General features: G+C 42.3%; 2 protein-coding genes across 2 annotated transcripts; one reads left to right on the forward strand and one right to left on the reverse strand.

The window, feature by feature from the left end:
* Positions 1 to 1,945: 1,945 nt before the first annotated feature.
* On the forward strand, positions 1,946 to 9,689 carry mydgf (myeloid-derived growth factor). The gene is made up of 6 exons (XM_075485392.1): positions 1,946 to 2,209; positions 4,033 to 4,083; positions 4,181 to 4,239; positions 4,599 to 4,680; positions 6,582 to 6,654; positions 8,229 to 9,689. Exons 1-6 carry the CDS (start codon positions 2,048 to 2,050, stop codon positions 8,306 to 8,308), a joined length of 507 nt encoding a protein of 168 aa, XP_075341507.1. The 5' UTR covers positions 1,946 to 2,047; the 3' UTR covers positions 8,309 to 9,689.
* Positions 6,046 to 20,020, reverse strand: LOC142400478 (uncharacterized). Its single transcript, XM_075485389.1, has 3 exons — positions 18,499 to 20,020; positions 12,305 to 13,424; positions 6,046 to 6,301 (listed from the first exon to the last, which is right to left on the reverse strand). The coding sequence occupies exons 1-2, from the start codon at positions 19,606 to 19,608 to the stop codon at positions 12,453 to 12,455; spliced, it is 2,082 nt and encodes a 693-aa protein (XP_075341504.1). The 5' UTR covers positions 19,609 to 20,020; the 3' UTR covers positions 6,046 to 6,301; positions 12,305 to 12,452.
* Between the last annotated feature and the right edge of the window lie 905 nt (positions 20,021 to 20,925).

Genomic DNA, 20,925 nt, shown 5'->3' on the forward strand with positions numbered 1-20,925 from the left:
GGCACCGGATAAAAAAAATGAAAAAGATGCTCTCTGTTTGACAGTTCTAACGATGAACCTTTGAGGTTTTCATCGTTTGCTCCACCTCTCCAATAGGCTTCATTTAATTCAGACAGATACTTATCGTATGATTTGTCAAACAAACGGGTGGTGTGGTGATTACCGATATTCAAATAATTAGTTTGAACAGAGCAGAATCAACCTGTCAGTCTTTTAAGACGTTAAATCGACACTAATAATGAAAGAATCTGCATTATTTTACAACTGAACATCCATCTGAGTTAATTCAACACATTTAGATAGATATGACCTCACACATTATTGCGATAAATGGATTCATAACAATATTATTAACCAGGGGTGTGAAATCGCCATGTTAATCGTATGATGAGGAATCTTCCACTGGTCGTACTTTCCAGCTGAAAGGAGCAGATTTTTAAGTTGTTTTCGCCATCACAGAGGTGTACCTGTTTTATGGCTGCTGTTTAAAACTTCTACTTAAACACAAATATACACTCCAACACTCTGAAGTGTTGACATTTACTGTATTGTTGACCATTACTAAATAAGCTTGCATCAATGGTGAAATGCTGCAAATGTTCTGTTTCCCTGTCTGCGGCCGGTATTTACTTTTGATGAAATTGTTTGTCTACAGCAAAGAGTGGAAGCAATTTGTGCCGGCAGAGGGGAAATTACCACTGTTACTAATATATTTCTCCCCTGCAACACAGCCATGTGTCTGATGCCTCGAGAGTGCAGACAGTGTTTGCCTGATGCCGTCAGTCTGACCATTTACAGGTCATTAAATTTAACAACTTTCCCTGTTTGAGAGAAAATTCAGCAGATCATTTTCTTTCTGAAGCTGCTGTGTAAATATCAAAATAAGGCACTGGTTTCTTGAGTGATTACGCCCTCTAAATTATTCTTTTATTGTATAATTTTTGGACAGGGACGTGAAATTGGACAGGGAGTGTCCAGATGAGGAGGAGGAGGAGGGTGAGGAGAACGGAAAAGAGATGTTTGACAGGCTGCCCAGCTGAAACCCTCCAGTTGTTTTGGGTCTGAATATCATTCTAAATGCTCATGTTGCTTTATGGGTTTTGCACATAAGTGTCAGACAATGTTAGCATGTCTCCTCTCATACCAAAACACGTTCATCCATCACGCCTCACATGAAGGATGCTTTATGGAGACATGAAAACACGCATACATGCAGACTTGCAGTGGCAGACAGGAGAAAAGCTGGCATCTCTTCTAATACAAATACTCTGGAGAAGATAGGTATGTACACGAACACGGCTTGTTACAGAAAAAAGTGTTTTTTGGCAGGCGTGCTAGTGGTTTACTTAGGAATTTGTAAACAGGTCAACATTTAACCCTAAAATCTTGACACAGAGACCACAATGCATATTATTGGGGTACTTTATAGATGAGGGCAATGTATTTCTAAATTGTTTTACCAAAAAACCACCCATGTTAAAAGTGTTTAATGAAATCTTAGGTGCTTCAGAAGCACTTCCATTAACATTTCAATGTCACCTACGATATAATTATTAATTTATGCTGAAATTGAATTTGAATACCATTAATCAAATTTCTGTAGTTTAGACCAAATGTGTGTGCAATGAAGCCTGACCACCTTATCATTATATAAATACATAATATTATACATTATTAACTTAAAACCTCAGTTCCAAAAAAGGAGGTAAATTTTGCTGGAGGACATATCTACATGGTTTAATTCAACTGTAGTCATGCCCTTTGAACGCTCAAAATTTGTTGAAAAGGGCGACACCATGTGGCCAGAAATGTCAGCGTTAAAAAGAACGTCTCAATATTTACAGAAGTCGAGTTCTAAAATACACTAAACAGGTGTTAAAATGTCTTGTTTAACCTTATACTGGATTTTTTTCCTCGGATTTTTGTATAATTTTTCGTAGGTTTGGTATGTGACGTAGTGTTTGACGACATTCTCCGTCGACGGGACACCTAGTTACTCAGGCTGCCACTCAGAGCGAAACACCACCACACATCAGAGAAGGAAGAAATGGCTTTCCAGGAGAACGTCTGTGTTGTTAAAATTGCCTTTTTGTTTTTTAGCGTGTTGATTTCAGCAGGTGCCTTGGCTGAAACTTCACCTGAACAGACGAAGACGGTGGAGTTCAACGTGAAACCGGGAGGAGTGGTGCATACTTTCACTGAGAAGATTGTAAGTCGTTTAATTATTTATTCTCTTTATGTGACACAGCTGGTTCACGATTTTTAACAGCAGCTCGGATGCCATGGGGATGAAAAACTATGGCTACACTAAATGTAAACGTTTTCTGTCCTCGGTAACTTTGAATGAAGGTGAATTTGCTGTGTACTTATCTCTTTCATCTTCGTTTAATCCGCAGTTAGAGAGATGATAGTAGTATTCAATAAAACATTTTTTTAGTTTATTAAAGAGCTGTGTCTTTTCCATGAAAATGTGCCAAATTCGAACAACATTAGTAAAAAGAAACTACATTCTGTTGGTCAGATGTAGTCGCACTCTGATGACGACACAGCCTGTTAAACGCTGACACGTCCCTGCTCGGACGGCACGACGGCTGCATTGATTGGATGAGATTTTTAATGACTGGACTGCTTTCTGAATTGATAAGTTTGAATTCATTTTCACACAAAAAAAAACTGCAGCCGCTTACTTTTTTTTTTTTCCAATGGATAATTGCTCTATACTCCTATTTCTTTAATTTGTATTTAAAATTGGCAAATAAATAAATTTCTTTCCCTTCTTTTTCCTTCTTTTTTTTTTTTTTAACAGCAGACATTGAGCAGAAAACGCATTGCTGTCATTAATAGCATTCATTGCGGCTCTGTTTCTGTGCTACTTTGAAACGGCTCCAGATATGACAAGTGTCTCATGTAGTATAAACATTTTTGCAGTTCACCAGACCTAACTCCTTATACATAAAGTCAGGACATTTGAATTTAGGACTAAATAATTTAGACAGACGTAAATTAGATAAACCAATTAAATCACCCTTTTGCTTATTATTCTGAAGGAAACAATAACAATGACGTGTTTTGTTTCACTTTAGCTATGCGCTTCATCACTCGCATCACTTGGACTGTACACGTGTGGCGTGTACAGCACTCGGCAGAAGTCTGCGCATCACTAAGCACTATCGGCTAAATGTCATGTAGATTTAAAAAAATGTAACGCTTACGAATAATTGCATCATATTCACAGACCATTTTCTCTTGTGAACAAACAAAAACTATTACTTTCCAAGGACTAAACTTTGTCAGAAGCCTGTGAACATTGATTTGTGAGCTACGACTCTCTGGATGTTTGTGTTAAGGCTTCACTGGATACTGGATGTTCGGTCACAGATCAGACAGTGTGAAGGACACTGCATAGCATCAAACTCTAAGGATGGCCTCTTGTTAAAAAATAAATTTTAATAAATTTAAAAAAAAACTTTACTGTAGTCATTAGACAGTTGAAAACATCACAAAGTTGTTTGGTGTGAAACTGCCCGGCACCACCAAGAGTGAATGTGTTGGCATGTTTTTAAGAGAAAGGTAGAGCAACACAGCCCCTTCAAACTAACAAAGGCAAGCAAAGCCAAACATCTGTCCTGAACGCTGTGTAACATCTCTATCCGCTGTGTCGGGGAGGATGGAGTCTGTCATCATAACATGAAAAAGTACAAGATTCGAATATCAGTGTTGGTAGTTGTACTGAATTTGTTGCATTGAGTTTCTGTATTTTCTTTATGCAGGAACTACAAAATCTAAAGTTGTGGTTTTTAATTTTACATGTGAAACACAAATAACTGGTATTTAAGGGTTATTAATACAGTAAATAGTGTTAACCTTTTTTTTGTGGCTATTAAATTCATTCTCAACAATAAACTCAACCCTGACAATCTGGCATTTTACTTCAAGGTCAGAAATGCCTGTTTGACAGAAAACCGATCAGATTAATGAGCTTGTGATCAATGATTAACATGATAAGCACCGTGTCCCTCTGTCTTGTTTTAGGAGGCGTATGGGTGCTCATTCACTTATGCCTCACAAGGGGGAACCAATGAGGTGAGTGTCTCGCTGTGCGGCTCCTGCATCATTTTATTGACTATTGATCATAGCATGTTTAACGCGAAAAATATTCTTCTTTTCTTCTTGAAAACAGCAATGGCTGATGAGTCTGGGCCTGACTGATGACAGACAGTTATCCTGCTCTGTGTGGAGGTGAGGCGCACGCTTGAATCGACACTTGAATTTTATCCCCGTAAGGAGTAGACTTTCCCACAGTGTGACTGTGTAAGCAGATGCGGGTCCTCCCAACATAAGTAAAACCTGCCACACTCCTAAGTTACCAAGCTGTCTGCGGTCTGTGGCGCTCCCCTTCAGCTCAGTGACCCTAATGTTGTCGTCGGGAAACGTGTCCCATCTGTGTCTCCGCTGAGTCGCCCTATTGATGTTAGTCAGTTGTAACTGCAGCAGAAAACACCAAGTGAAGAGAATCTTTAAAATTGTGGCTCAATAAGTGAATGAATGCATGCAAAATGGATAAATGCTGATAAATATTTCTTTTTCATCTCTGCCAGGCCTCAGGGGAAATCATACCTGTTTTTCACCCAGTTCTCAGTTACTCTGAAGGGAGCCGTAATTGAATATGCCAACGCATATGTAAGTATTGAGAGATGCCATTAATTTAGCTTTAAGCTGGCCTGTTTATATGAATATGTGTGTTGGAGTTGTTAGCAGATCCTGGTCCTCAGCAGCTCTCCAGTCAGCAGCTGAATACTAAGATGAGCTAATTGATGGATTTTTTGTCGGCTGCTGAGTCGAATATGATAAAAATCAATGATGGCATCCGGCCATCTAATGCAGCAATTAAACTAGCTTCATACACTGGTTCGATAGATGTGGACCTCATACATTGCACCCCTCTTTCTGATTTCGACGCAGGCCTCTCCCACTAAGATGAGCCCATAAATATGCATCTTGTCATAAAAGAGTAATAGCCTTTCATTCCTAGGCGTCAGTATTGTAATTTTGTGGTAGTCACATTGCGCCGCAACCTGCCAGTGTAGCACACATCTCAACCCTCTCAGGCTGAGTCAAACTGACAAACTGTAGGAAAGAATTTCTGCTTGATATTTCCACGCTGTCTCATGCAGCCTGTTAATGCCGAGATAAAAGCTTTACCTTCCCTCGCATCTGCAAAAATGTCAGAAAATCAAGGCAGAATCCTGTTGAACATAGCCTGTAAATAATGAAGCGTTCACCCGAGCACCGTCAGCACCGCGGTGCACACGTCAGGCTCAGGGATGAAACTCCAGGCAGACTTTTCATATTCTGCTGCTGACCACAAGGCTGGTATAAGATTTTACAAGAGAGCTTCTCTCTGTCCAAGCTTTGATTTCTGCCGTCTGTGATGAAACCGAAAACAAAGATTAGTTTAGCATTTAAGGGCACCGTGGTCCTCTTGACTGAGGGTAAGCGTGTCAATTAAAAGTTCGTTAACAATTCTGTAATTCTGTTCACGATTCGTGCACTCGATCAGGTTACTTCAGACACTTTTCTTTGAAATTTAGAGAAATTTAAAAAAGGGTTGACCCTCATGATTAATACCAATCGGTTTGTGAACCTGCATGAATGTGACCTTAATCATTATTGCATTTTAAAGTCCTAAAAGTAGGCACAGATAATTGTTGTAACAATACAACTGTAAAGTAAAATGTCTGAATAGTTTCAAGGTTTTGGAACTTTTAGAATAGATGGTTCAAAACTCCCATCTATGATGAAATATCAACAACTTCTCCCTTTTTTCAAGATAGATTCAGATAATTTTTTACTTTCTAAAAGCCTTCAATGTAAATAGGCAATGAAAAAAACTGAAAAAACCCAGAAACCCACAACATGTATCAGTTCCATAACTGCTTTTACCAAATTTGCAGCCAGTAAAGTTTATGGTACTGGCTTATGATTCATATTCAAACCCCACCTCAGCACGCAATAAGGGATTCTGCAAAACAAACTTAAGCCGAGAGTTTTGAAAACTTTATTCTTTCTTGGAGTTAAACTCTGAATTGTGTTTTTTTTTTTTTTTTTTTTTTTTGCACGTAATGTTTGGTGGAAGGTTAATGTCCGGACTCTGTCTGAGCTCAGTCACTTTGCCGTATCTGATGTCGTTGTCGGTAGCGAAGCACAGCTTGACACGCCTCCTTCCCCCAGCAAGGACAGCCGTGACACTCGCGTCATTAGTGAGAGCACATGTTTCCTCCTCCTGCTCTGGCTCTGTGCCCTGCAAGCCAAAAGCAGAAACACACAGAAAACAACTTCACTTAAGGATGGGACAAAAATAACCTTGCATACAGAAACACACACACCTGCCACCAAACCCCCCCCCCCCCCCCCCCCCCCCCCCCACACACACACACAGAGCAACATCTCCTTGACCTTGCCGTCACATCCTCCTGCTTTCCTGGCCCGTCTGTTGCAAAAAAGTCATTTTCTGCGCCGCCTCTCATGCTGTTTTATTATTTTCTGTTTTTTCCTCCTCTTCATCACGGCTGTACCTCCAGTCCCAGGCAGCAACAGGAGGACAGGGTGACGTGCCTTTGAAACCAGAGGAATTTATCATAGACGAATCAAAAGGTGAGAACTTGATTGTGTCTCCATGTGATGAACTCCCTCTTCTTGTTGCATCAGTCTTCCTGTGCCTCCCTCCCTCTCTGCTCCCTCCCCCCTTCCCCATCATCACGTCGTAAGTTCCCTTCTAATTTCCCTCCGAAGCATATGCTCCAGCTGTGAGTGGGCTTTCATTTGTCCCTGTAGTATTATTTGTTGTTCTTCAGCTTCTGCACAAATCCCCATCGTGGCTTCAGTTCCAGACTGTGATTAGCAGGATTTGACAAGTCGCCCCGACCAGCAATTTACTTCAGCTGTCATTTTCAGCAGATTAGACTCTACAGCACAGAGGCTTACAGACTCGGAACTCAGCAACAATGACAGATTTAAGGATAATCCTGTCACTGTGAAAAATCTTGCAGCCACGATTTCTAGGGATGGACTGCTTAACAGACTGTAGTACAGTTTGTAAAGAGATTTTTGATTTACTAGCTTGAAACACGTTTTTTTTTTTTTTGTTCATACTTAGCCTCAGAGTCTCCACAAGAGGGAGCTCTTGAGGTCTGTCTGACCAAACAGCACCACCTATAAGAAAGCAAAGCAACTACAGTAACTAAACCTGCATGTTCAGGCTGATTGATACTATGATTAAAAATACAGGCAGACGATTCACGCTTCTTACCGGAAGATAATAAATGAACTGAAGATAAACTGTTTTTTAGTTAATTCTTTCCTTGAGCGGTCGAGAGCCTCGACTTTTAGGTCCGTTGATGATTCTAAATTGTTTGAGAGTGCATTATTGTTTGTCTCCCTGTTTTTGCTTTGTGACATGGACTGGAAAAACAATGCACACCGCCCTTCTCTCAGGGGCAGCTGGAATTATCTCTACAACCCTTGATGGGATCAAGTGGGAGTGTATAATTGATGTATGCATGTGTCCCATAGATGGATGCTAGGTCAGTTAAAGTCCTTCGCTTCTTGCTTTTATGACCAGGCAAACAGGTGTTTATAACGAGGGCAATTTATTTGAAAAGATGATAAACATGTGGAAAATGGAGGCAATAAGAGAAATGGTCCAAACAGGGAATCCCAACGTTGATCCGAACCAACAAGGGCAAAACAGCCCAATCGTGCGACATGGTATACTGGAAGAGGGAAGACTGTAAAGTATAGTGGTAGTCCATAAAACCAGCACAACGAGGCTCACCATGTAAAAAAACAATGAAACTGGATTGCTATAAACGTCTAGATATGCATAAATGCCACAAACATGATGCAGGAACCATAATTAAATGCAGAAGTAGTGTCAGCATCTAGTTTTGCGCCTCATGGCCACATTTTGCATCCAATCGTGAAAATTTTTGGTCAGGGGCAACGTTATCTGGGAAGTTATGTTTACAACGCTCTGACTCAAGATTTGTGACAGTTGCTGCCGTAGCACACATGGCCTGCAGACGTCACAGGTGTAGTGGTCGCTATTGCGCTCACTTCTAGATGCAGAACATCAGCATCTACAGGTCTCATCTACTAACACCATCTGTTCGTGTTTGCTGCTGTTATATTTTCTGTGACGGTGATTTTCCATCCTTTCTGACTTCTAGTGACCAATAACGCCGGAAAGTTCAACGCTCAACTCTCCAAAGTTACTTTGATTGGACATACACGACATCTTGAGCTGTGAATGGTCAGACTTCGCTTGGACTAATCACAGCAACTTTATGAACTGCGCTTCTGCTCAGTTGTGTATGAAGGATGGATTTCCTCCAGAGCGACAAGCAAGAACTGAAGTAGAATGATGCTGATATTAGCTTGAGAGCACATTGTACGTCAATACAGTAATTATCTGATTTATTCTGCTTGGGATAAAAAAAAAAAGGGGGGGGGTTCCAGATTTCTGTCCTAGATAAAATTCTGCCATAAGATAAAGTGCTTCCATAGTTGTTTCTTAGTTTCTAAGGCTTTATCGGAAAAAAACTGATCCAGTGGGCATGTATATGAATGTATAGAGGATTAATGTTGGGCAGGGGTTTGCCCAGTGTAGATGATAGCACATTAAGACTAGTGGGGGATTTATCCCTCTCGTGTAATCCTGAGAGGAAAGTAAGTAATCCCCAATATCATCTCACACAAATGATTAGAAATTCCTCAGTCTCACTCGGATCTGAGCTACTGTTGAAAGAAGCGCCTCTGCGTCTGTCTCCATCGCTCTCTGTTTATCTACATCTGCTCCAGATAACTGGAGTAAATATACACCGGTCGGTTCCTCTTGTAATAAGTTGTTGTTTTGTGTCTGTGTTTTTTTGCCAGAAGCTGTACTTGTAAAAGAGCAGAAAGCAGCTTCTTAACACGATGCAAAGAGGATTTCAGTGTACTTTTTCATGAAATTTGAATAAAGAAAAATCTTGATCCTTGTAATTAGACACTTATAAATCTTTTTTGATTTATCTTTTTAGACAAGGTTGTACAGTTTCAGCTTCTTTTTTTTTTCGGTGAGTTACATTGTTAAACCTGGAATACTGAAATGAAAGGCATGCACAGACATTTGGCTGATCGTACAGAAGACAAAGAGATTCCAGCACATATTACCGAGGCTCTAGTGAACCCTTTCCTTTCATCTTTCAGTGCCACATATGAGGATCAGTGAGAATACTGTGCAGATTTCAGAAGTGCTTCATTATCACTTGTCCTCCTCCCTTCTCTGCCCCGCCTGCTCTCTTATGTTACGAGTGTGGCTGCTTTATCTTCCCGACACTGATCCAGCCCTCTTAACGGCACAAATGTCCAAGGGATTGAATTCAGATTTGAGAATTTTGCTGATATGACTCTACGGTTGCATTATTTGGGATATGGGTACCTCGTTTGGTCTGGGTTTGGTGTCTTGAGGCGATCCTCTGGAATCGAAGAAATACGTGAAAATGAACACGTCCAGAGTCTGATCCGCCATGGAGAAAACACGCATAATGTTACTTATTTTGTACATGCTTTCCTTTTCTACCTGTTGATTGTTCCGATTCATGATGAAATGTGATGGGTGTTTCAATAAAGACATATTGGCACTGTCATGGAGATCGCTCTGTGTTTTTGTCTGGTTACATCAGTCATGATCTGATTGAACATCTCAAAGCCTTGTCAACGTGTAAACATGAAAAGAGAAGGAATTTGAGCGCCAGTGTTGTGGCATTAAATATTCCGAATGCTCCCCGAGCTGGGCCACAGTGAACATTTTAATGCCCCATTTTATTTGACCAAAGTAACAATCATTTCAGAGGCACCACTAGCACATACCTAATATGAATTGGTTTATAAGTAGCATAGAGAGAAGCCTGTTTCAAAGCTTACAACTGAGGTTTCATAACACTTTTTATTTGAATAAAAAAATTGGCTTCAAAATTTATTCCGTAAGTATAGTCAATTAACATTTATTGTTCTCAAATAAACGTTTCCAAGAGATAAAGAGCCTTCATTGTTTCTTCTTAATTTCTGAGGGAGAAAAGCTTTGCATGGAGGATCTACTAAATCCAGAGGCACATATGGGAATGTATGCTGTGCTGATCTTTGAAGGCTTACAGAGATATAAAGTCAGGCGGGATTTATTCATTTTATGTTAAGCCAAGAGGAAATCAGTATTCTAGATTGTCCTCAAATTGGTGTCAACTTGTTTGGTGCAAGAGCTAAATGTCCAAACTGAAACTTCACCATTTAGCCATGTCTTTTATAACTGACTATGAACTCCTGAATCTCGTGTAGAGAAATATCTTATAAGCACCGGCACTTAAGCAGAGCTGACTTTCCATGAGATCCTGACATGCTGTGCGAAACACCTCCTACTCTTTGTAATTAAAGCATATTTAAAGCAAAGCTGCGGCAGTGATTTCCATTTTTATGGCCTTGTCAACAAAGTTTTGACACATTCTTTCAAGTAATTTGTTCCATAGAATTAGAAGTCTCTGTAGCAAAATAGCCCTATCAGTTTGCCTTATCAGTGCTGTCATCCAAATTCTGAATACATATCAGTACTTTCATTATCTGTTCGATCAAATGTTGTTACACCCACTTGTTTCCCCATCATTTTTCCCATTAAAAGCAGTGAGAGTTAGCTGGAGGCCTGATGAAAATATTCTATTAACCTTATTTTGTTTATGTCAAAACTTTCGAATATCTTTAGAATGTGCATGATTAGATTTTTCACTTTGTCCACTTCTCTCCTTGTTCATCAAATACCTGCAAAAATGACAATCATTCCCACGAGTCTAATATTATCACACTGGACCAAGATGCGATTTCACGTAGAGATACTGTACATAACGATCAATCTCTGTACATTTAATGTGCAAGTAGGAAAAAAGACATGGCTGCCACCAGGTTTGGTTAATTGCTTTTCAAGAAGAACAATCGCATGTCAACAGACGTGTAGTTCACCTATCCAAAAGCCTCAAAAGTTACATTGTCTGCTGCTTTATCAGATTAAGGGTGATAGGAAGAAAGATTTAGCGTTAACTATGCAAGCAGCCATTTAAAGGTGTGGCATTAAAACTCCTCAACATGTATGGAAGCATGGGCTGAGAAGCCTCTTCCGAGTAGCCACATGCAAAATGTAACTTTTTTTAGTCCACCATTGGATGTATCTATTAGTATATAATTGCTGTGCTTTATACGCTTTTCGACATCCTGGTGCTCGAAACACATAGAGCACTTCATATAAATCAGTTCCTGTCTGAAAATAGTCCCAGACTATAACATCGCTCACTCTTGTTTCAGTCTTTTCTTTTTTGAAAATGTAGTATAACAGCAGCTTTATTCTTTAAAAAAAAAAAGAAGATCCTAAAAAAGAAGCCAACACCAGATGACCCAAATGAATCAGCCATTGATTTTCTGAGCTGTATTCATGTAATCAATCGTGCTGGCTTTCCAGTATCTGATGTACTCTTTTTCTTCCCTGCCTCCTATTTCTCTCTCTTTGCATCCTCCTGACATTTAGAGGGGAACAGATGGAGATTGTGGCCAGGTCGGTCAAGCCAGAGGCAGCAAAGAAGATGGGATTTTTATAACAACAGGGGCTGGGTGAAGGATAGAACGCATGGCCAGCTGCCCCCTGTCTCCCCTGACATGCACCCTGACACTGGGCTAGCGAACCAGTCAGGTCAGACCAACTATGGCTATTATTCTGCTGTGGCCTTGCCAAGTTTCTCCTATTATAAGACCTTTTCTTGTCTCATGATCGCTCACAGATCTCTGACCTCTCCTCCCTTTTATGTGATTTTCGCACCACTGAGCCAAGGCAGTCTGAGCTGCACTGCGTTCTCATCATACAATCATGACTCCTGATGGCAATTACCCACTGCAAGCAACATGTGAGTAGACGTGTCTTGATGCATGGCCTCAAGTGCAATTAAGTAATCACTTCTTACTTTGTCTAACCATGCTGGAGTTATTACAGTTTCCCCCTGATTTATGTCTAAAAAGGCTTTCTCCTTTGCCCTCTAAATGCATAGTCCGTGGGAGTCAGAGAGCTGGGGTGCTAAGTGAACATCTGTACAGAGGCTCTTGTTACCAAAGCAGTAACCCAGACAGATGCCATTATACCCTGTGTATGTTCAGTGTGTGTACCCAGGAGATTTGAGAAAAGAGAGGGAAAATAATGTCCCCAGAATCAATCCGACACTCCTGACTTACTCACCCCAAGTTGCGTCTGCATCCCGTCACCTTGGAAACTTGGTCTCAGCTCAGCTTGGCGAGCCTTAAATCACTCCCCACTCTTGTAGACATGTGGCTGGTGCTGTGAATATGGCTCTGTTCGATCAGCCTCACCCTCCTGCTGCATTGTCTCACACTGTGGTTGAGAGCAGCCTTCTTTTCTCAGGGTACGGAGGAGCTTTGCGGGGCTCCTTGATTATCTTTGTGGGCTCAGAAAGCCTGTTATGGGGGTAAGGTGGAGGCTTGCGACCTCTGCGACCTTGTGTTGTAGATGGTTTAGATGGGTTTGCAGAGTCGCTGCACACATGTAAAGGTCCTGCTGAGGATGCTCGTCCTTCTGTGTCAGCAATGGATACTGTTTGAGTATCTGAGTCGGTGGGTGGGCAGCTGGCAGACAGAGGGTGGGTCAGCGATGGAGAAAGTGAACCAGCAGATGGGAGGTCGCTATGTGGGGTCTGACACAACCCAACTTTGGTCTCTATGATGACAGAAGGGCTGAGGGTAGGGGGTGGATAAGGCTTCGGAGACAACGGGGAGGAAGGGGAGACAGGGCTGATCCTGATGGAGGAGGACGCCACAGGGGAATGAGGCTGAGAGCCAGAGCTGCTGGGGTGATGAAGGTTTACTGTTAGCGGAGAAAGACCAGGAGTGGGAGGCCGAGCAGGGAGGCTCCTTTGGGGGGATAGAGTATGACAATGGGAGGTAAAGTTTTGAAGTTGGGGTGGATTAGACGAGAGGAGGCTATTTGTGTATGGCAGCAGCCCCCCTTTTTTGGGAGGGGACGAAGGGCCATAAGTCAAACGGAGGGTCCGATTTCTCTCTGACAAAAATCCGGAGGTAATCGGGCAAAGCTGTGCATTCTGTGGTGACCGGCTCCTGCTGTGATGATCTTTCCTGAGGGTGCCATAATAGTCCACAGTCCCTGGCTGGTTTTCAGCTTCCGAAGGCCTCTGATGGGTGTTACCCACAGTCACCTCACTGGAAGTGGAACCTGAACTGTAGCTGCTGTTGCTAGGAGGCTTGGCGCTGTCTCCTCCAGTCATCTGCTGATCCTCCTCATTCAGATCAATGGAGGAAGTTAGATAGTCGATCTGCTGTACCACCTAAAAAGAACATACACACACAGAATGATTGATAAATACAGTCAGATAAAAGTGCTTAAGGGAATGATTACACCATCAAAAATAATCATAAACATGTTTTAAAAAGTTCAACTTGTACATTTTGAACTTTGTGGATGAAAAATATAGTTTCAGCACCATTTGTTTCCACATTTACACTTAAAGTTGACCTGGAGGGTGTGTTCCATACCTGCACAGTAGATCGACCTCTATAGACAAAAATATTCTGTGTGTGTGTATGCGCAGTCAGGGCCGCCGATAGGGGGGGGGCAAACGGGTATTTTGCCCAAAAAAAAAAAAAAAAAAAAAAAAAAAAAAAAAAAAAGAATGGAATATGCGCATTAGTCCGCAAATATGTCCAAATATTTCAGGCACGCACGCCAATCAGGTTGAATTGATTTGAGAATCATCCCCGGTCAGCTGAATGACAGCCAGTGTAACGCGGCTCTGGTTTAACCTTATTTTGTTTAAAATAAGCCATTATAGACATGGCAACGTGTGAAATTGAAATTAACTTGACACTCGCCAGATGAATGGGCTCCGCCTTGTTCCCCGAACATTCTCAGAAAGTTCAGCGGACATACACGCGGGTCTGGCGATAAATAAAAGTACCCTTAACATGATTCCCTTGGTCAAGTGAAAAATGGTTGATGAAATGTGCAGTTTATGAGCTCTAAATGAATAAAATAGCGTGAGTTTTTGTGTGGTAGGATTTTGAAAGCCATAACTCCACTCAGTCCATATCCATATCCAGGCAAAGTGGTAAATAATCCTTTTGGGGGGGGGGGGCATTCAGAGAATTTTGTCCCGGGCCCAGCCAAACCTGTCAGCGGCCCTGTGCGCAGTCACAACAAGTGTAGAGGTAGAGCCTCACATACATTCTCTGATGAAAACATTCATGTCAAGCGGACCCTGCAAGACATTCAAATGGTCGCACAGTAGAGAATCTGCTCAAGTTTCCTCGAGGCAAAACTTTTGCTGTTAGGCCCCCACTGACCCTGATTACGCATGTTGTTTCTGGTTTTAATCAGTCATTCAGAAACCAACAGCTGCTGTAGATAACTGATAACTGATTAATTGTGGAAAGTAGAAGTGAGTAACCGTGAAAAGAAGGTGGACTTCATTTCAACATTTGGCTAGATACGACTTTCAGGCTCCTCCCCCTCCCTCTCTGCTGTGCCTCAGCTCTTCCTTCAAAGCCACTACCAGCAGAATAAGCATCTGCAGGCTACATACCGCAGCAACTGTGGAAAATGGAGTGATGGACACCATGGAACTGATTGATTGTTTTCACTCTGGCTAAGTGGATTCTTACAAATCTCTTTAGAGGTACAAGAGGGAGCATGAAATGCTCACAGATTGTCTTATCAGGCCGATGTGTCAATTTCAGCAGATTTGACAAATTCTGACAAAAGGAAAAAAATAAGCAAAGATGAGCTTTTCCACTGTGCATAAGCTTTGAGATTAGTGACTAAACCATATGGGTTCAATATTATCTATTTTCATAAAGTAAAAAAAAAGTTTTGTTCTTGGAATAATTAAACATAAAATTGTTACTATTCACATCATGAGCTCTGTTGTGTCAGCATCACCTCCAAGTAGGTGGGGTCATTAGGTCCTCAGATTGAGCCAATGATCTGAAAAACCTCAGTGGCTTTGAGATTTAGTCATGAAAAAAAATACAACCTCTCTCCACATAACAGTGATGCTAATCTTTGCTTCAGGGAGTAATGGCCATTGTATTTAATGCTTTCTGGCTGAAAATACTTCTCACACAAAACAGAATCAAAGCAAAATTTGATAAGATGCAAGCTGACAGCAGATGAGTTCAGTATTAATTAAATTAATTAATTTTCAAAGATGATCCTGTCACAGTACTCTCAGCTAGAAGAGCAAAACTCTGGCAAATTAGAGAGAAATACTGTTAAATGAATCAAGGAACTTTTCTGAATCTTTGGGAGTTGGATATCCAGCTTTGTTCAGTTTGCTTGCTTGGTCTCATATAGGGGCATAGCTATTGCACGGCATGTCATGATGCGTGTCATTAGTGCTTGTTTTTGTACTTTTGTGTGTCATTTCACGCTACATAGCCTGGTGTTTCATCCCCAAACCAAATAATTTGGCGTGTTATTTCAACAGCTTAAAAACATTGAAATGAGTGTAAATGACATGCGAAAAGTAACCACAGTGGCCTGCTGTTTATATGGATTACCGTGAGATCATGTTGAGTATACTGGTGAAGGAAAAGAGAGGAACTGGATTGAGAACAGGGCACTCCAGTGTTTTTACATACTGTATGAGGATCGGTTTTCCTACAACATGGACCTCTAATGACCCTATGAAAACAAATCTTGACTTATTGATGTCATCAGAGCTACTAAGCTTGGAGATTTCAGTAATTTACCATGAGACTTTGTGACAAGACAGAGAATGTTTGATGAGTGATGCCATGAGCTGCATTTTGACTTGATCACCACAAGAGCTTGAAGTCAAGATATCCCATCCTCCTTTGCTTCGGTTTTGAACCCCCTTAGTTTAAACTGCCCCTTGCAAGTCGGCTGATTTCAGTAACCCTGATACTTATACATGGGACTTATACATTCCCATTAATCTTTTCTTCAGTTAAGTACTATAAAATAGTGAAAATGTTGGCTACAGTCTGAAATCTGAAAAAGTTTTGACCAACCAACCGTCTAAAACTTTTTTATGAAGCAGAGAACAGCTTCTTACAACTGAGCAGCTGGACAGAAACTGTTCAGAACAGCTCAGTTTCTACTTTATCATCCTATCAGTTAACTGGCCATTTCTCCCCTTTGCCCTGATAACATCCAACAGCTCAGAAGTGAAAGGAATTGAGGGGAAAGAGAGAAAAGGTCAAACCTACAGCAAAGATCCGCTGCACAATTTTGACGCACTACATTGCATTTCTATGATCGGCAGCATGAACCTCTTGAACCAGGAGTTTTATTATAATTTGAGACACTTCCACCAAAATGATTGATAACATACTCAGCTAAATGTAGTGCTGCAGCTTCTGTATGGTTAAAGGAAATATTCAAAGTTGGGGGTAATTATTTCAGAGGGCTTTCACATCTCTAAGTGTGTCACACAATGCAAGCAAGTTTAAATCAGCCAAGACAGAATGAGATTACTATTACGGAAATATGTGGGCTAAATTTAGTCAGGCCTCCCATCTACATACACTGCAATGAATCTTTCAGGATAGTAAAGTACACTATATAATATATCAAATGCAGGCATACATGTCTAGATGCAAAATGAGTGCCGAGAGTGTGTATAGGCTCAGCACACATGCACTTTTAAATCCTTAACATAAAGACACGGCCGTGTCGTCGACATGCACACACAATCCGTCATTACACAGACAGAGGCTGGAGAGATTGGAGAAAATTACGCTGGGGAAAATGTTTGACCTACCTCGCCACCTGCTCTATGTGCACAGATAAATCCTCTGCCCGTGCCGGATGAGTTTTGTCCTCTGTGCACAACAACATCTTTGCTGATGTCAAATGATGACCTGATTTATCTCTCTGTGTTTTCAGCGCTGTAGCTCCTTTGAGTGAGGCATATCACAATACTTTGAAGTACTGCATGCACATGCACGTCAAGTTACTCTGTGCAGGTGCTGCTTGTTAATGTCAGGAATCAGAGGAGATAAAAGAGCAGAGGACCCCGCTTTTCATCCACTGCTCTCGAGGCTGTTTTATTAAAAAAACAATGTTTTTTGAACCCTCAGGTTCACACACGAGCTGCTGATGAGTGTAGAGAGATGTTTATTGTTCAGCTCAATCCTTAAAGTTTAATTTAACTGTTTAAACTTGGCTCTGTTGTTGCTTCCCTTGAAGTTATGAGTCATAGCGCAGTTTTTGATCATTTGAAATGCCTCAGCACAATATCACTGTCATATTTATGAGGGCTCTTGCTTTTGTAATGTTTTTTTCCTCCTGTATGAGAGAGAGCTCTTTAGTGCTGCTGTAATATTTGTATAGTCTATGTCTAAAATGTTTTAAAGGCTCACTCTCTCTCCTTTCTACAACAGTGGTTGATTATTAGATAAAATGGAGGGCTGATACTCATACTCATGCAACAGAATGATAAATGAGGCTTTAAAATAAATATGTGACTTCTGCGATGCCTTATCTTCCTTAGATTTTCTATCATTTTGTCTGTTTGTAGCACCTCCTCCTTCCCCTCTCTTTTATTTGTGTCGCCTTTATACACTTCCTTCAAGGATACATTCGTACTGTCACACAAAAACCTCAGAGCCAGGATGGTGAGGTTACTACCATTTAGCCATGAGCCTGCAGATTTAGATCGGATGCCAAGAGGCAAGATTTGCGTGTCAGTTTTACTGGATAAGGCAGAATACGAGGCAGAGATGCGAAGGCATAAATGGATTATAAAAAGCGTCGGACGCCATCCAGCTGTGCCCGGAGCAGCAGCTGTCCACCAGAGGGGAGAGTGGCAGAAGAGATGAGAGAGGATGTTAGAGGAGGAAATACAGAGAGAGATGTGCAGAGGGAAAGGCTTTTTCTAATGTCACAGCATCATTTCAACAGTCTCTGAATGTATCAGGAAAATGGGGCATAACTACTGTCTCATTCACTTCTATGAAAGTGTGTGCACAACTTGAGCACAAGTGCCGTAAATGTCTTCATGTATGGGGACAAATGACAAAGGAGAAAAGGAGAAAACAGAAACAGCTAATTATTTTTGAATTGATGCAACCCTGCTGCTGACTTTTTAACTCGTGCCTAATTCTGCTGAGGATGTGCATTTGTAGTCTAGCTTGTTATCTGTAACTGAAAAAGGCATCAAGGTTTTTCAGGACAAGCTTTAGCATTTTCTGCATGAGAGAAAATTCTAAATGAATGTGGATGCAGTAACCTTTTTTGAGACTGATTTGTTTTTATTCTTTCACTCTTCAGTCCTGGAGAGAAATGTGATGATTCTGTAGGTGATGTGACTTTATTTGACATCAAACAGCTTTTTTCTTGTTTTATCTCTGCAAATTTAACAAAAACTGAACTGTTACCTCTTTCATTTCCTGCTGGACGTCCCGCAGAGCCTTGAGAACCTGCTCAAGGTTGTCCACCACTCGTTTAATCTGGTTTCGGACCACCTTTCTGCTGCAGTCTGCTTCCTTCTTCTCTGACTCCCGTCCACTGTTTGGTCTGTCTTGTATCCATGTCTGGTTCTCACCCAGGATTGCGATACGCTCCGAGTTTGGTCTGGGTTTCCTCGGGCCTCGTACAGTTGTGGTAAACCCTAGGCCTCTGTGAGGAACCTGAGTGGAGAAGATGAGTCCGTTCAGAGGCCCGTTGAAGCCCTCCACAGGTGGTTCCCTCAGAGATGTAAGGTCTCTCTGACTCTGCGAGTTCCTGCTGTGCTTATTGATGTAGTTGAAGCCGGAGCTGAATCCATGCTGCCTCTCTGTGAGTCCCTGAGTCTCTGAGCTCAGACAGCTGGATGAATGGAGGTCTCTCTGGCGGTAGGTAGTTTGGCTGCTGTAGTCCCACACCTTCCCCTTCTTGTCCTCCATTACCACCACAACAGGTACTTTGCAGTCTGGCTCCTCAGCGGGCAGCACAGAAACGGGAGTAGGAGGGGGCCCCACGAGAGGCCCGTATTTCCTGACTGAGGTGCAAGTCCCATCATTCTGCGACTTATGCAGGCTTGTGATGCTGTTCTTTACAACTTTGTGATTATCCTGGGCAGTGGAAGAACTGTCACTCAGGCCTTGCGGCCCCTCCCCTTGGCTGAGCTGTGCATTGGAGTTTGTGTCCAGCTCTTTAGTCTGATTCCACCTGGCAGGACCGTCCTCTCTCTGCTTCCCCAGACTCCCTGGCAAGATGTGATGCCCCCTCAGCATCACTGGCAGCATCCCCATTCCATTACACCGAAGGTCACCCTTCTTTGCACGGTCCTTTCCCTGAATGGAGAAGAAACCAATCCCTTTGGCTCTCTCCAGTGGGGTCAGGTTGTTGCGGGCCTCTGAGTTGGATTTGTATGGTCCATTGAGTCCCAGGTCACCACTGCTGTGGTTAGCTTTCAGACTATTGCGCAGCCATGGGATAAAGTGAGGGGTGTGGGACTTGAAGCCTTTCTGCTCCCCAGGCGCTGTAGCCCCACTGTCAGAGAACATAGTGATGGATGATGTCCAGCAGCCTCAGAGAATGAAGAAGAAGCAGAAGAGGAACAGGAGGACTCCTGAGACACACAGCTTCCTCCTCTTCTTCCATGAATCTCCTCCTACCTTTGCCATGAACATAGGCTTAATCCACTCTGATTTTTAGTCTCTTTTCCCCTTCCCTCTCCTTCTCCTACTCTGTCTTCAAAACTTTTTTTCTGTTTTTTCCCTCCACAGCTCAGGTCCCACCCACTCCCTTTTTCGTACTGAAGCCTGTCTCTGATTTTATCGCCCTGCCTTTTTCCCTTCGCTTCGGCTTCTCCTCCCACTGTCCTCTCCCTTGTTGTGCTCCGTGAGCCTCTCACCCCCTCATAGGGCCGATCTTGGAGATGGCATGGGCCCCTCTCCCTCCATCTTTCCTCTCTGCCTGCCTGCGTCTCACTGGCACAGTAGCAGTAGAGGCTTCCTGTCTCTACATCCCTCTCCCCCCCTCCCGCACTGCACTGCGCTGCCTCCTATCCTCGCTTTTTCTTCCTCCCACTCCCTCTCACTGCTCTCACTCCCTTTCTCTATTTCCCTGTTCTCTCCTCATCTCTGTCTGTTCTCTGCTCTTATCTGAGAAGCCCTTATCGTCCTCGGTCTCTGCAACCCTTTCTTATCTTTTCTTTTCTTTTTGTTTCTTTTCTTTTCTTTTCCTCCCCACTGTTTTTTGTCCCTGCTGGTTCCACCTCCAATTTGCCTGGGAGAGCAGCTGAAGTTCAATCAAGAAGCCAGTATTATTAATCCCCCGTTAGCGAATGCGTAGCCACATGATTCCTCCTGCCTCTGTTCTCATCTGATTACTCCTTACCCTGGCTCAGCCCCTCCCAATTAAGTGCTGCTTAGGACACCAGAGGGGGTTTAGAGAGGAGGATGGCAGCACCGAGGGATAAAGGAGAAATCGAAGGGGGCACATAATTGTGACCTACCAGATCAGACATCAGCACCAGTTTGACAGAAACTATAAGCCGCCCAGCAGCAAACAACAGCCTGCCTGTGGCACGGCCCTCCCCAGCTTAGAATTGTCAGCAAACAGTGTCACGTTACATCGCTGCTGTTTCCTTGTTTTTATTTTGTGACACACATACAACTTCCATTTGTTCCAATTAAACGGAGACAGCTGCTATTTTCGGGTTTCTCATTTACATTCAAATTCTTGGCTAACTGGATTAGATTTCTTGTGTCTGACAAGCTCAAAGATGCCTCCTAGGTGCTTTTTTCACTCAGCCGCTGCTGCATTGGTGGGTACCTCCCTCTCTGGCAGCATCTGAAATGAAAAAACACCAACAGAGC

The sequence above is a fragment of the Odontesthes bonariensis genome, chromosome 15 (genome assembly GCF_027942865.1).
Source record: "Odontesthes bonariensis isolate fOdoBon6 chromosome 15, fOdoBon6.hap1, whole genome shotgun sequence".
NCBI classification, from domain to species: Eukaryota; Metazoa; Chordata; class Actinopteri; order Atheriniformes; family Atherinopsidae; genus Odontesthes; species Odontesthes bonariensis.